This window comes from Myotis nattereri, assembly GCF_964212035.1.
Source record: "Myotis nattereri genome assembly, chromosome: 15".
Classification (NCBI taxonomy): Eukaryota; Metazoa; Chordata; class Mammalia; order Chiroptera; family Vespertilionidae; genus Myotis; species Myotis nattereri.
The window spans coordinates 18,844,413-18,857,581 of record NC_138090.1 but is presented as its reverse complement, the minus strand read 5'-3'; the positions used below and the strand labels follow the sequence as shown (position 1 = coordinate 18,857,581).

Here is a 13,169-nt window from a genome sequence, read left to right as displayed (position 1 = left end):
CTTATCTATCTCTTTAAATTCACCCCTTAAGTCAGGGGTGGGGCACCTTTTTTCTGCCAAGGACCATTTGAATATTTATAACATCATTTGTTGGCCATTCAAAATTATCAACTTAAAAATTAGCCTCTTATATTTGTTCAAACATTTAATTAACTCACCCCTAATGCCTTGGCAGGGCCAGACCAAATGGTTTCCTGGGACTTATATGGCCTGCGGGCTGCACATTCCCCACCCCTGCTAGGAGCTTCCAATGCACAGCCAGGGTTGAGAATCACTTAGACCACAGCATCAGAATTCTAAAGATGAATTAACTAATGTCACCCCAATAAATTTAATAAAAATTTAAAAAATTCTAGAGATGAGAGCAAGACAATCAGCTGCTGGGTGAGCCTTTCCAGCACATGGTAACTAGAGAGCCAACTTCAAAACATGATATTAAGAAGGGCAAGAAGATTCCTATTGAGAAGTGTACCCAGTGCCACAGCGTTGAAGGGAGGGAAGCACAAGAACCAAACCTGTAAGGTCTTTTTGAGCAGAGGCAGGTCAGGCCCCCAAATTCCCCCTCACAGATGCCAACAAAACCAAAGGCATCATCTAGGAAGAGGATCCTCTGCATGAAGATGTGGAGAATCCCCAGAAGTGTACCCCTGGAACAAAGTGATCTTTACTGAACAAAGAAGGGGAAAAGGGCACATACGATAACGTCTCAAAAAACTACCTTTGAGTGATGATTGGCCTCCGCCATATTTATTATGAGATCGTAACCTTTTACAAGCACCATATTTAAGTTGATCTCATGTATAAGAATTCAGGTCATGACCCATGATAAAATTATTCCTGTTATGCAGTTCTAGTTAAAATAAGATTGGAGTTAAAAGGTTGTTGTGCTTTTTTTCTTTTGATGTTAATTCCAGTTTAGTAAGTACTATCATGTTTTTGCCCTTGTAAAGATTTGATAGAATTTGAAGCTAGATTTGTTATTATTTCCAATTTTTTAAATAATGATTTTGCTATCTTAAAATATTCACATAAGGTAACAAGGCGCCTTGAGAAACAGCAGGCACAGAATCAGATCTGCAAAGAATTTTTAGGCAATGGAAATAACAGGTACAGATTTTTAACTTTAAAAAATACCTTCACAGATTTGAAAAAGACAAAAATAATTTCTCGAAAAATATAATGACCATAATTAAAAACTAAATGATTAGATTTAACAATAGATGAACCAGCTGAAAAGAGAATCCATAAACTGGAAAACAGAAGAAATTAATTCAGAATATAGTTCACAAAGACAAAAAATATGGAAGGGAAGTTAAGCACCTCGGAGGACAAAGTCGGAAAAGATGAAAGACACCTCTTTATAGACTTTTTAAAACACAAAAAATCCCAAGATAAATAAAATAGAAATTCAAATTAGACATAAAAGAGCAAAACTGCAGAAAACCAAAGACAAACAGAAAAATCTTAAGAGCAGATTTCACAGAAAAAAGACATTTCTGTGAAAGGAGGGGCATTAGACTGACACATGGCTTCTCATCTGCAACAGTACAAGCCAAAGACACTGGAATGATCTGCTCCAAGTGCAAAAATAAACAACCCCCAACCTAGACTTCTGTATTACGTGTGTGTAGATAAAGATATGAGATTCATATCTCATCTGTTTACGTGTGTGTGCGTCTGTTTGTCTCCTTCAAGAATGAGGAAAAATATGGACATTTTCATAATAACGAAAACTGAGAGAGTTGCCCCTAGCAGACAAAGAGGTATATGTGTGTGTGTGTGTGTGTGTGTGTGTGTGTGTGTGTGTATATACATACATACATACATGCATATACATATACATATACATATACATATATTGAATTTAAATGAGTGCTGATTATATAAAACAATAATGTTAATGTCTTGTATAGTGTTAGGTTTTTTTTTTCTTTCTTTTTTTTTAATCCTCACCCGAGGATATTTTTCCATTTATTTTTAGAGAGAGTGGAAACGAGAGGGAAAGACAGAAATATCTATGTGAGAGAAATATATTGATTGGTTGCCTCCTGCACACACCCCAACGAGGGCCCGGGCTGGGGAGGAGCCTGCAACCGAGGTATGTGCCCTTGACTGGAATCCAACTCAGGACCCTTCGGTCTGCAGGCCAACACTCTATCCACTGAGCCAAAGTGACTAGGGCAGGTTTTTTTCCTTAAAGCCAGATAGTGTTAAAACACCTGGCAACTAATATAAAAAGTTGGAAGATGGTAAGTGGAGTTTAGTTTTTCAAAGCTCTTGTATTATCCAGGAGGAGGGTAAAGGTGTTGATTAAATGTGCATATTTGGATAAAGTCCAAAGGAATGGAGGGAGAATAATGAAATGATTTGTGAAAGAAGACACTAAAAGAGAATTAAAGAAACCGAACATGCAGGACAAATAATAAGCACAAAATAAAATGATAGCTTTACAACTTAATGTATATTAGACAAAATAGACTTTAAGGCAGATACATTACCAGAAATAAAGAATGCAGTCTCATCATGATAAAAATGTTCAGTTTATGTGGTAGATAAAATAATGCAAATTCAAATATACCATTTTGCATTATCTACTGAAGCTCAGTATAGTTATTCCCTATGACTTAGCAATTTCACTCCTAGCTGTATTCCCAACAGAAATTCAGTTATATATTCCCCAAAAGACAAATGTGAAAATTTAAATAACGGTACTTTTCATAATATGCCCAAACTAGAAACAACTCAGATGTCTATCAATAAATAGTGTGACAGGCAACGTGTGATATGTTCACACACGGGGATGCTCTTCAGCAATGGGAAGGAACATGAATAAATTTTAATAACATAACACAAAGATGTTCATGCAGTATGATTTCATTTCTATGAAGGTCAAAAACAGGCAAAACTAGTGTGTTTGTTAGGTCACAAAAGCAAGTCACAAAAGAATACACATAGTGTAAGTCTCTGTCAAGTTCAAAATGCAGCACAACCAGCCCGTAGCGTGGAGGGAACAGAGACTTGAAAGGAGAGCAAGGAAAGGCGGGCAAGCTCCCACCTGACCAACCTGGGTGCTGGGTGAGCTGCAGAGGCCTCCTCGAGGCTGGCAGCATTCTGCTTCTTGAGCTGGTGATGGCCGCATGCCTGTTTGCTTTATAGCAATTCATTTGTCTTGCACATTTTATATACTTTTCTCTCTGTGTATTTGTGTTATGTTTTACCATAAACTGAATTGAAACTGAATACAAATCCTGTCTTTACTACCAACCTGCCAAGTGCTCGAGTCCCAGGTTCTTTTTCTATAAAGTATACCTGTCAGGTTTATTATGGGAATTAAATAAGTAGAGGAAATGCCTGGCATGTTTGTAAATAGGACTCCCTCCCCACCCCCACCCCACTCCCACCTCCACTCCTTTCTTCTCCCATTTGCCTTTATTGACCACCCCAAGTCTAGGGCTTTACAGAAAAGCTAGGTGCTTTATTCCTTTAAATCCCTTGCTGGTGTATTCCTGCCAGCCCTTTAGGAATACTTTCCACAGTGGGTGCAAATACAGCTTGGGGACATCTCCTCCTACTCTCCCTGGCAGACTTTTCTTCCTTCTCTGAGCTTTTAAACTTGGGAAGTCCCAGGGCTGAGCTCCTCACATTCTCTCCCCTAACGAAGTTCACTAGTTCCACAGATTAAGTACGTTTTTCTGATGACTCCCAAAAAAGTGACCATTCCATTGATCTCCAGACTCCCATATCACTTTTTAGTTGACATCTCCATGTCCAAGGCACACATTAAAGTTAACATCCCAAACTACATGCCTATTTTTTTTCCATAAACAGACTCCCTTACACTTCTCAAAAAATGGCACCATCGCCATCCGCCCAACTGTTAAAAGGAAAACCTAGGAGTCATCCTTGGTTTCCTCTCTTTCCACTCATATCCTGCCCACCTCTCATCCTCTTCTCCCATGCTCATGGCAGTCCAGTCTCCAGTGCTCCTCCAGACACTACTCCACAATGGACTCCCCTCAGATGCCACTCTCTAGAGCAGTCCCACCCCAGGGACCCTCAATCACATCATCCTGTTTGATTTTCTCCATTACACTTATTACCAACTGGTGCATGTCATTGTGTTTGGTTTCCTAAATAGTAAGTTCCAATGGATGGGATCTGGTTCACCACTTTGTCGCCAGCACCTCTAAGTGCATCTGCCCAGAGTAGGTGCTGAGCCACTGCACTGTCTCAGTGAATGTCCCTCGGGCTAGCTGACAGCCATAACTTTGATTTGGAACCCAGTAGGATTAGAATTCACCACCTAGAAAACAAGGGTAGAATACATCCCAATGATGTCTCCACCCAGGCATCATTTTTGGTCAGCAAAGTTGGTTATACCAAAGATGCTTTTCCTTTGAGCCCAGATTCCCAGGGCTGGGTCCAGCATTTCAGGATATGTGTTAGCAGTCTGCACTTGAGGCAGTTGGCATTGCTTCCCTCTCACTTGTAAGTGATCCCACAGGTTCCCCAGCAGCAGAGACCAGCAGGCTTTGGGGAAGGGATTAGTGCATAGAAAATGAGAGAGATGCAGGTTTGGTTTGGGCTGATGATTGGAAACCAGGTGTGCTTGTAATTTGGAGAGGCATGAAGGGGAGAACAGAGAAAATAATTTTCTTTCTCCAAAGAATCTGTTTCCATGACCCCCAAGAGTCACTCTTTCAGAACCAGCCCAGTGTGGAGGTGAGATGGGAGGAAAGCAGTGGAGAAGAAAGTTAAAGTCACACCCTGTCACTTCGGCCCTCAAGATGTTTGCCAGTTACAGCTCTTCTGTGGAAGGGGAGACACAGGCTTGGGCACTATTGGACAGATTGCTTCTTTCAGTTGCATTTCTCAGGGCAAAAAGTGCCCATCTCATTACACGCACCCCAGAGCTTTATTCTAGCCTCGGAGCGCCTCCACTGCCTGTTGCTTTGGTGTTGGGTGTTGAAGTTCCCCCTTTCCTTCTTGTGTTTGTGCTGCACTAAATGCATATTGGCTGTGCTTGCAGCCAACTAATAACGCAGCCCTGAAGTTCTGTCCCCGCTTCGGTTGTCCCTGCACCTCCCTGTGCTTTTTCCTTCGCTGGCCAGTGGGCAGGAGGCCTCTGGTGGCTGGGTGACCAGCCTGGGACGGGGCTTTGGGAGTGAGCACACCCAGTTGGAGGTGAGGGTCTTCCCACCCTCACAGACCTCTGATGTCTCAGGAGGGTGGGTGGTCACCCCTCATTTGTGATGTGGGCTTCCAGAAGTAGGTGCTAACATGCTCCCTGGAAGCATTTTTTATTCTTCTCTTGTCCTTTTCCATTTTCCCTTCCCTCCTCATGGGCCTGGATCTCACGAAAATTGGTGGCAGAAAAGTAATTTGGGTTGAAAGAGCAAAAAGATATCAGAGCCTGTTGTGTCTAACCTGGTTCTGAAAGGAAAGGCTAGAAAATCCCTGAGGTTCTGATGCTATTAGCACATTTTATTAATGAAAGTGAAGAACTGCTGTCTCTTAAATGGGCCACATAACGCAGTAGTGGAGGGAAAGGATGACACCCCTACGGCCCGCTTCCCAGTGGACTAGGCCAAATCAGCCTTGGTCCCCCAAGTGAGGGTACAGCATTTCAGGTCAGAAAAGCACTTGTCAGCTGGCAGTTCTCTTCTGGGACTGTAACCTGCTTAAAGTGCCTGGAAACTTCCTGAGGCTCAGTTTACCTTGGAGGAGGGGCTTTCCCCATGAGCCTTCCTCTTTCTGGAGCATTTGGTCCCTTGGTCCCTGTTCCAGCTGCCCCAGATTGTGAGGCTTTATAGTAAGCAGTCAAGTCAGAAATGGGAAGCCAGAATCCTGAAGTGTTCATAGCTATTTGGGGTTTTATTGTTTATAAAGCAGTTGTCACAGTTTCATTTTATCATTAGAGTGGCACAGTAATTTTCATTCCTGTTTTACAGAGAAGAAAAATAAGGCACAGTATCTTGCCCAGAGTCACACAAATAGTAAATGCCATCCTCATCCTTGGCAGTTTTTCTCTCTCTCAGTCGTGGGGGCGTCCCTGTCCAATAGAAATTTTGTTCCTGGTCAGCTCTTGGCAGTAAACCAAAGCCATCACAAGGATCCCGTTAGCAGCTGCAGATGGCTGTGAATGGGGGAATGAAGTCAGCAGACCTGTCTTGATGGCCTTTGTCTGGAATGCCCTTGAGAATTCAGTTGCATTCTGCACATGTGCCCCTCTTTGCTGCCTGAGGCCTCCCCTAAACCTGAACTCTGCCTGCATCTGCCTCTTTAGCACCCAGTCTGGCTTCACTGTTGATAGTCTCAAGGTCAGCTGGACCAGCACAACTATCAGGAACCTTCAAGGCCATTATTCATGCTCAGCATGCATCCTAATTTAAGTATCGTTTCCTCTTCTTTATTATTTTTATTTTTTAAGATATACTTTATTGATTTTTTACAGAGAGGAAGGGAAAGGGATAGAGAATTAGAAACATCCATGAGAGAGAAACATCATTCAGCTGCCTCCTACAGGGGATGTGCCCGCAACCAAGGTACATGCCCTTGACTGGAATCGAACCTGGGACTCTTCAGTCCACAGGCCAACGCTCTAGCCACTGAGCCAAACTGGTCAGGGCTCTCTTCTTTATTTTTTAAATATATTTTTATTTATTTCAGAGAGGAAAGGAGGAGGAGAGAGAGATAGAAACAATGATGAGAATTATTGATCGGCTGCCTCCTGCACACCCCCTATTGGGGATTGAGCCCGCAACCCGGGCATGTACCCTGACCGGGAATTGAACTGTGATCTCCTGGTTCATAGGTCAGTGCTCAATCACTGAGCCACACCGACTGGGCCACTTCCTCTTCTTTAAAAGAAAGTCAAGAAGAAAGACCACAAATTCTCAAAGCCACATACCATACTTCCTTTTCCTTACCACTGACCTGCTCTCAGACAGGTAGCACTGGATCGTGGCTCTCTTGAAACCTGCCCTAAATTCCTCTTGAGCTCCAGCTCACCCCTTTTTTCTGCTGGAACTTCGAGGGGCATTTAAAGCACGCTGCTGTCAAAACACTGATCCCCACTATGATCTTCACCCAGGGCTGGTTGGCTGGGGTGGGGAGACATGATGGTTGTAGTGTGACAGAGCCCTTCAGTTGATTTTGATTAACAGTCCCCACTGGAGAATCCTGGGTCCTTTGGTGACAGATGGAAGGGGAATTTGTTCTGCCATGTGTCTTCCTCCCCATTAGTCTCCCTTATTTTCTCTGTGTATCAAAAAGGGGTCCCGTGTCTGTGGCTTCTCCGTCTACCAGGGAATCTGAAATTCAAATTTAATGGGCATCCTGTATTTCACTTGCGAAATATGACAACCTAACCCTGAGGGCTTATGTCAAACCTAGGAGCAGACCTTGCCCTTGTGTTTCTAGCCATTCTGGCTTCTAGTTGGCAGGGTTTTTTTGTTTGTTTTTGTTTTTTTTTTTGAAAATATACTATAATTTTTATTAGAGATGAAAGTGATCTTTGATACAAATTGTAATATATGTCATAATGGCCCCAGTTCTTCTCTAGAACCACAGTCTTTGCCATGTTACTGTGACCTTTCACTGCCTGAAAAGGGGACATATTTTCCCACACTTTGATTTTGTTGTTGTTGTTTTTTTTTTTTTTTTTTTTATTGCTTAAAGTATTACAAAGGGTATTACATATGTGTCCATTTTATCCCCCCGCCCTAGACAGTCCCCCAGCCTCCCCTTTGTTTGTTTTTTAAAATATATTTTTATTGATTTCAGAGAGGAGGGGAGAGGGAGAAAGTGATAGAAACATCAATGATGAGAGAGAATCATCGATTGGCTGACTCCTGCACCACCCACACTGGGGATCGAGCTCGCAATCCGGGCATGTGCCCTGACCAGAAATCAAACCATTGACCTCCTGGTTCATAGATCGACCCTCAACCACTGAACCACACCAGGCTGTAGTTGGCAGTTTTGCCACAGCCCCTTAGTTCCTGATCCCAGACCAGGTGGTAGCTGGCTACTAGTTGCTAATAACACGCATCTAGAGAGTTGACTGTTCCTCTTGGATCAATTGTCCTCAGGACCCTGACAGAAGCTAGTTTCCCAAAGTGATAGTGACAGCATTCACTGCCATTTTGTTGAGCACCTTCTCTGTGCTAGCTAAACTGGCAAGGTTATGTGGCTTAGTCAGAGTCAAATAGCCAGCAAAGGCAGAGTCAGGATTCACAGTTAGAGCCATCCTCCCTGTAGTAAGGCATAGGGCAGCTTGGCTGGAAAGCAGAAAGGAAAGCCTGCATTTCACAGGGTGCTGTGAGAGGGAAAGCAAGGTCCGGGACTCAGCAAAGGAGCATAAGTTCCTAAAGCTGGTAAGGTTCTCACCATAATGACCTTGTAATGACAGATGCACATTTTCCAAGATGCAACAAAGAAAAATTAGTGCAGAGATTCAATTATGTGTCCCATTGTCAATGGCAATTTTGCTCTCTCAAATAGATTAATTAGCAGCAGAGATCCCCCTCCCTCAGGCAAATCTCGGCACACTTTATGGCTAGAAGGAGTATTGAAATGCAGCTGTGTCTCACCTGCCTGCTTCATCCCTGTGCTTCCTTCCCATCCTGCCTGGGAGGACCCAGGGAAGCCTTGTCTACTGAACCTGGCCTCAGATTTAGGGAGCTAATCACTGACCTTTTAAGGTACCCCAGTATGTGGACTATGGGCAGCAGAGGCACTTGATTTCATTTCCTTAGAATAATTTAAGGAAAGGTCTCTTCTGTCAGCCTGGAAGCAACCTGGTCCCAACTGGGTGGAGGATATATGGAGGAGGGAGGGTGAGGGGAAGGAAAGGGTGGAGGCAGTTAAATACCTTCTAACGTGAGCGCTCTATGTACCTCTTCACTTCACCTTCCCTGCAGCCCTGTGAGGTGGTTTTTGCTACACTTCTCCTTCCATTTTCAGATGACCTTTTGTGACATTTTGATGTATATACGCAGGGTGCATGGCCTCCTCTCCCCACCAACTCAGCACACCACTAAGTGAGCTGGACTCTGAACCTGTGCTTGGCTCCGCCCCTGTTCTCTCTTTAAAGCCTTGTTACATTTTCTTGCCACCAAAGCCTCTCATGTCCTTTCCCTTTGATAAGTTATTGCTTTCTTTTTTCATTCACATCTAAACCAGAAACATCCTTGTTTAGACCAAATGTGAGGGTCGTGTTACTGAGAGTCGTGGGTGGTCATTCTGGGCACCAACTGTGGTCATCTGTTTGTTTTTGCTGTGACCGGTGATCCTGCTGCCCAAGTGGATCTGTTCACACCTGGGGGGATGGAGTAGTGCAGTGGAGACACTTTCTCTTACAGGATTCTGACAAACATCTTTTTCATTTTCTTCTAGGTACATTGAACGGAAAGCTTTTCTAGACCGAGTGGATCACAGGCAGTTTGAAATTGAGCGAGATCTCAGGCTGAGCAAAATGAAACCCTGATGGTGTGGGGGGACATCAGTAGCGGCTTAATCCTGTTTACAATGTGAGCTTCTTGTGGGCCTGTGAAATGTCTCTAGTGTTTCTCCTCGACTGTTTCCCAGCAAGACCTTTTTTTCTACATTGAATTTCTATCTTTGTATCTTCATCTCACATGGTTTCATTCATTTTTACTTTTAAAAGTTTGTTCTTAAATAAAAGTTGGTCCTATAAGAGGCTGGTGAAGTTGATGACACCACTCGCCTTCTCTTTATTACATTCCAGGCCTGTCCAGCTGGCCACGGTGAGGATGTGAACTTGGGGGCCATGGGGCTCTTTCTGAAGTCAGCCTGGCCCTGGAGACTGATAGCAGGGGGCTCCATAGTCTTGGTGAATGCCAGGTCTCTGGGCAGTTTATTTCTCATTTCTATCTGTGCTTCTCTCCTGAATGGGATTCCAATTACTGGTATTAAGTAAGACTGAGCCCTAGCCAGTTTGGCTAAGTGGATAGAGCATTGGCCCGAGAACTGAAGGATCCCAGGATCCCAGGTTTGATTCCGGTCAAGGGCACTTACGTTGGTTGCAGGATCAATCTCCCAGCCCCAGTAGGGGTGGGTGCGGGAGGCAACCAATTAATGTGTCTCTCATATCTCTCTCCCCCCACCCCTCCCCTTCTCTCTCTCTCTCTCTCTCTCTCTCTCTCTCTCTCTCTCTCTCTCCCTCCCTCCCTTCCATTCTCTCTAAAAATCAATGGAAAAAATACCCTTAGGAGAGGATAAAGAAAAAGCAGCCTCAGAGCAGGCTTTCATTTATGTGTCATTGGCCATAGCTGGGTCATTAGACCACTCCTGGCTGTGGCGGAGGCTGGAAAAGCCTCTGACCTGGGAGACAGGAAGTGGGCTGAGTGGAGAAGATTAGGGCTAGGTGATAGGTCAGCCAACCAGTGGTACCTCGTACACTCAGTTCTTTGTAATAAACAAACAGGCTTTTCTCCATTTGGTCTTTAAAATTGTCCCAGAGGAGTGAGTGGAGTTAGAGATGAAACAAGATAGGCCATGTGTGTTGGTAACTATTGAAGCTATACATCAAGCTCTTTATACAGACTTAAATTTTATATAGACTTACAATGCTCATAATCCTTTTTTAAATTGAGGCAGAATTGAGCTGTGTATAAGGAAAGGTTGAAGTGCTCTGCCTAGTACAGGACAGAATGGGTGGCCTCCCAGAGAGACTCCTCCCCCACAGGTCTGGCAGTGGCCAGGAATGAATTGGAGGGGACCCTGGTATAGGAAGAATTGTGCCCCACCACCTAAGATCAATCTCCCAGATGTGGAAGCACCTTTTCTAACCCTAACGTTCACTCCTTACTGTGTGGCTCAGTTCCAAGGGACAGGAACTGGCCAGCAAGACAGGTTCTCGGGCGTGGACAGCTGGTCTCTCCAAATGAATGGCTGTGTCTTGTAGGTGTAAACCAGGCCCCAGGAGATGTTGTGGCAGAATGCTCTGGAGAACGATCAGCCAGCACTCTGAGGAAGGAAAGTTTAACCTTTATTTTGCAGATCTGCTAGTCCAGGGGAATTCCAGATCCAAAGCCTGAACTGAACTCGTGGGGAGGCCCTGACCTATATATCTCCTCCCGTGGCGGGCCCCTGAGGGTCCCCCCAGCTCCACCCAAGTCAGTCTTGGCGGAACCTTGGAGGCATGTTCTGCAGCTCCGCCCAAGTTAACTGTGGCGGGGCCCTGGGGTTAGGCTCTGCAGCTCCACCCAAGTCAGTCAGAGTGGGGATTTAAGACTACAGTTTTAACCAGATACTGAACTAGGTTGCAAGCCCCCGCCCATTTTCCTTTTCAATGTGCGTCTTCTTGACCCTGCCTGACCATCCCCAGTGGGTTGAGCGCCATGGCTCTAGAATAGAGTGTCTGCCGCCTGCCAAGCAGAGGACTAAGGTGTAAGAGAATAGGAAGGAAATGGCACAGCCACTATGAGGCAGGCCTGCATGACTCAGTAAGTGGTGAACTCTGGAGAGGGTGAGGTGGGCTAGAGGCAGGCATGGTCCAGCCCTGGGCCTTCCTCTTGGTCATCTGTGCTCCTGTCTGAAACCCATCTGAACCTACTTTCTCAGCCAGCATTGTACCTGTCCAGACCTCTTCTTACCTCATTCAGAGGACAGAGCTGCCTCAGCGAATGCCTGGCCTTACTTGGTGAGCCCACTGAGGCCAGGCTGGGTGGTGAGTTTGATTGAGGTGTGTTCGTCTTCAATCAGGAATCACCTTTTTCATCAGTCTTGTTTGAACCACAGCAGACACTCTCTAACCCACAGTTTTAAGAACAAATGTGTAATATTTTATCTAGCGCTTCACATCCACATTTAGTGAAAACTAATCTTCCTCACTCCCAACAAAAATACTGTTCCTTTATCCCAGAGTCGGGAATTGTCAAGGAAAACGTTTGTAGGAAGTGGGAAGTGGAAAGACTGAGTCAGTGCTAAGAGGCAGTTTGGCACCACTTTGGTGGGCATCATGCGCCTCCCTTGCTGCAGCACGAGTGACGGAGGAGGACGGCCCAAGGTCACTTCCTGGCTGGTCTGCGGAGTCCAGAGAATCCCTGAGAGTTGGGTTTCCTGGCCATGCTCTGGCCATCCATTTTGTCTTCTCCTTGTCCCAGATGGGTGTGCAGGATTTCCAGGGCCTCTGGTACCTTCCCATTACCAAAAAAACTGCCCTATAACAGCATAAGGTCAAAGAATAAAACAAGCTGCTTTGTGTCCTGCTCACCTATTTCCTGAGGAACACGGTGCTCTAATTAGGAGTTCTGCATGAGGTCTCTAGGGGAGAAGGGACCGCATTAAGAATGAAATCTTGAGCGAGCTGATGAGGAGGAACTTTACTAAGAGCCCTGGCAGACAGCCCAGTGCTCGAGTTCATGAGACCTGTCTAGGTGGAGGAGGCCAGCTGATGGCTGACCCACAGAGGGACAGAGAGGATGGGGTAATGGCACTTCTGTTACCCAGGCAGGGACCACGAAAGCCAAGGGATAGGGCTCTCTGGGTGCTATGTTCCTCGTGGCACTGGCAGAACAGAGGAGGGGTGGTATGGGTGTGTAATGTGTAGCTGGGGAGGCATGGGGTGGGTGGAGGGGTGGGGTGGGAAGGACCTGGAGCAGGCTCACGAGAGTACACTGGCATTTGGCTTCAGAACTGGAATTGCTCAGGCATGTTGGGTAAGAGTTCATGACCTTTTTTCATTATCCCCAAACAAGTGAACAAATAGGAAGTGGTATGAGATGGTGGCCTCCTGGGGAAGGATCAGAAGCTCTTAGCTTCATCAGCAAATGGTGGCCTGGTTCCATGTGCCAGGTGCTTCCTCACATGTTATCAGATCCTCCTCGTTTTTGAGAAGAGGAAACTTGCCTGAAGTCAAACTGCAAAACAGTCAGTGGTCACACCTATATCTCATGACTGGAACGGGAACAGGCGAGATTAAACACTCATCGCCCTTGGATCTCTGTGATGCAGGGTTCATGTTGGGAAGAAAGGACTTGAGTGCTACGGGGCAGAAGCGACAATGAGGCGAGCTTGCAGTTGCATGGTGGCTGGCATACTCGCTGCCAGACTTTGTGTCCAAAGTTGCCAAAGGCCTCACTTCCCATCCCTCCTGTGCCCAGGGGCACTCCCTACAGGGGGAGGAGAGTGTGGCCTCACCC

The 13,169-nt window shown here is 45.3% G+C and overlaps 1 protein-coding gene across 2 annotated transcripts in view; it reads left to right on the top strand.

Moving 5' to 3' along the window:
- CFDP1 (craniofacial development protein 1) overlaps positions 1–13,169 on the top strand; it is a 116,633-nt gene that overhangs the window by 90,942 nt on the left and 12,522 nt on the right. The window contains exon 7 of one of the 2 annotated variants that reach the window (XM_081108105.1): positions 9,400–9,717. The exons of the other annotated variant lie outside the window; for it this stretch is intronic. Coding sequence (XP_080964231.1) covers positions 9,400–9,490 — 91 coding nt within the window. The 3' untranslated portion in view covers positions 9,491–9,717. Of the gene's footprint in view, positions 1–9,399; positions 9,718–13,169 lie in introns of those variants that run through there. 2 annotated transcript variants of the gene reach the window in all.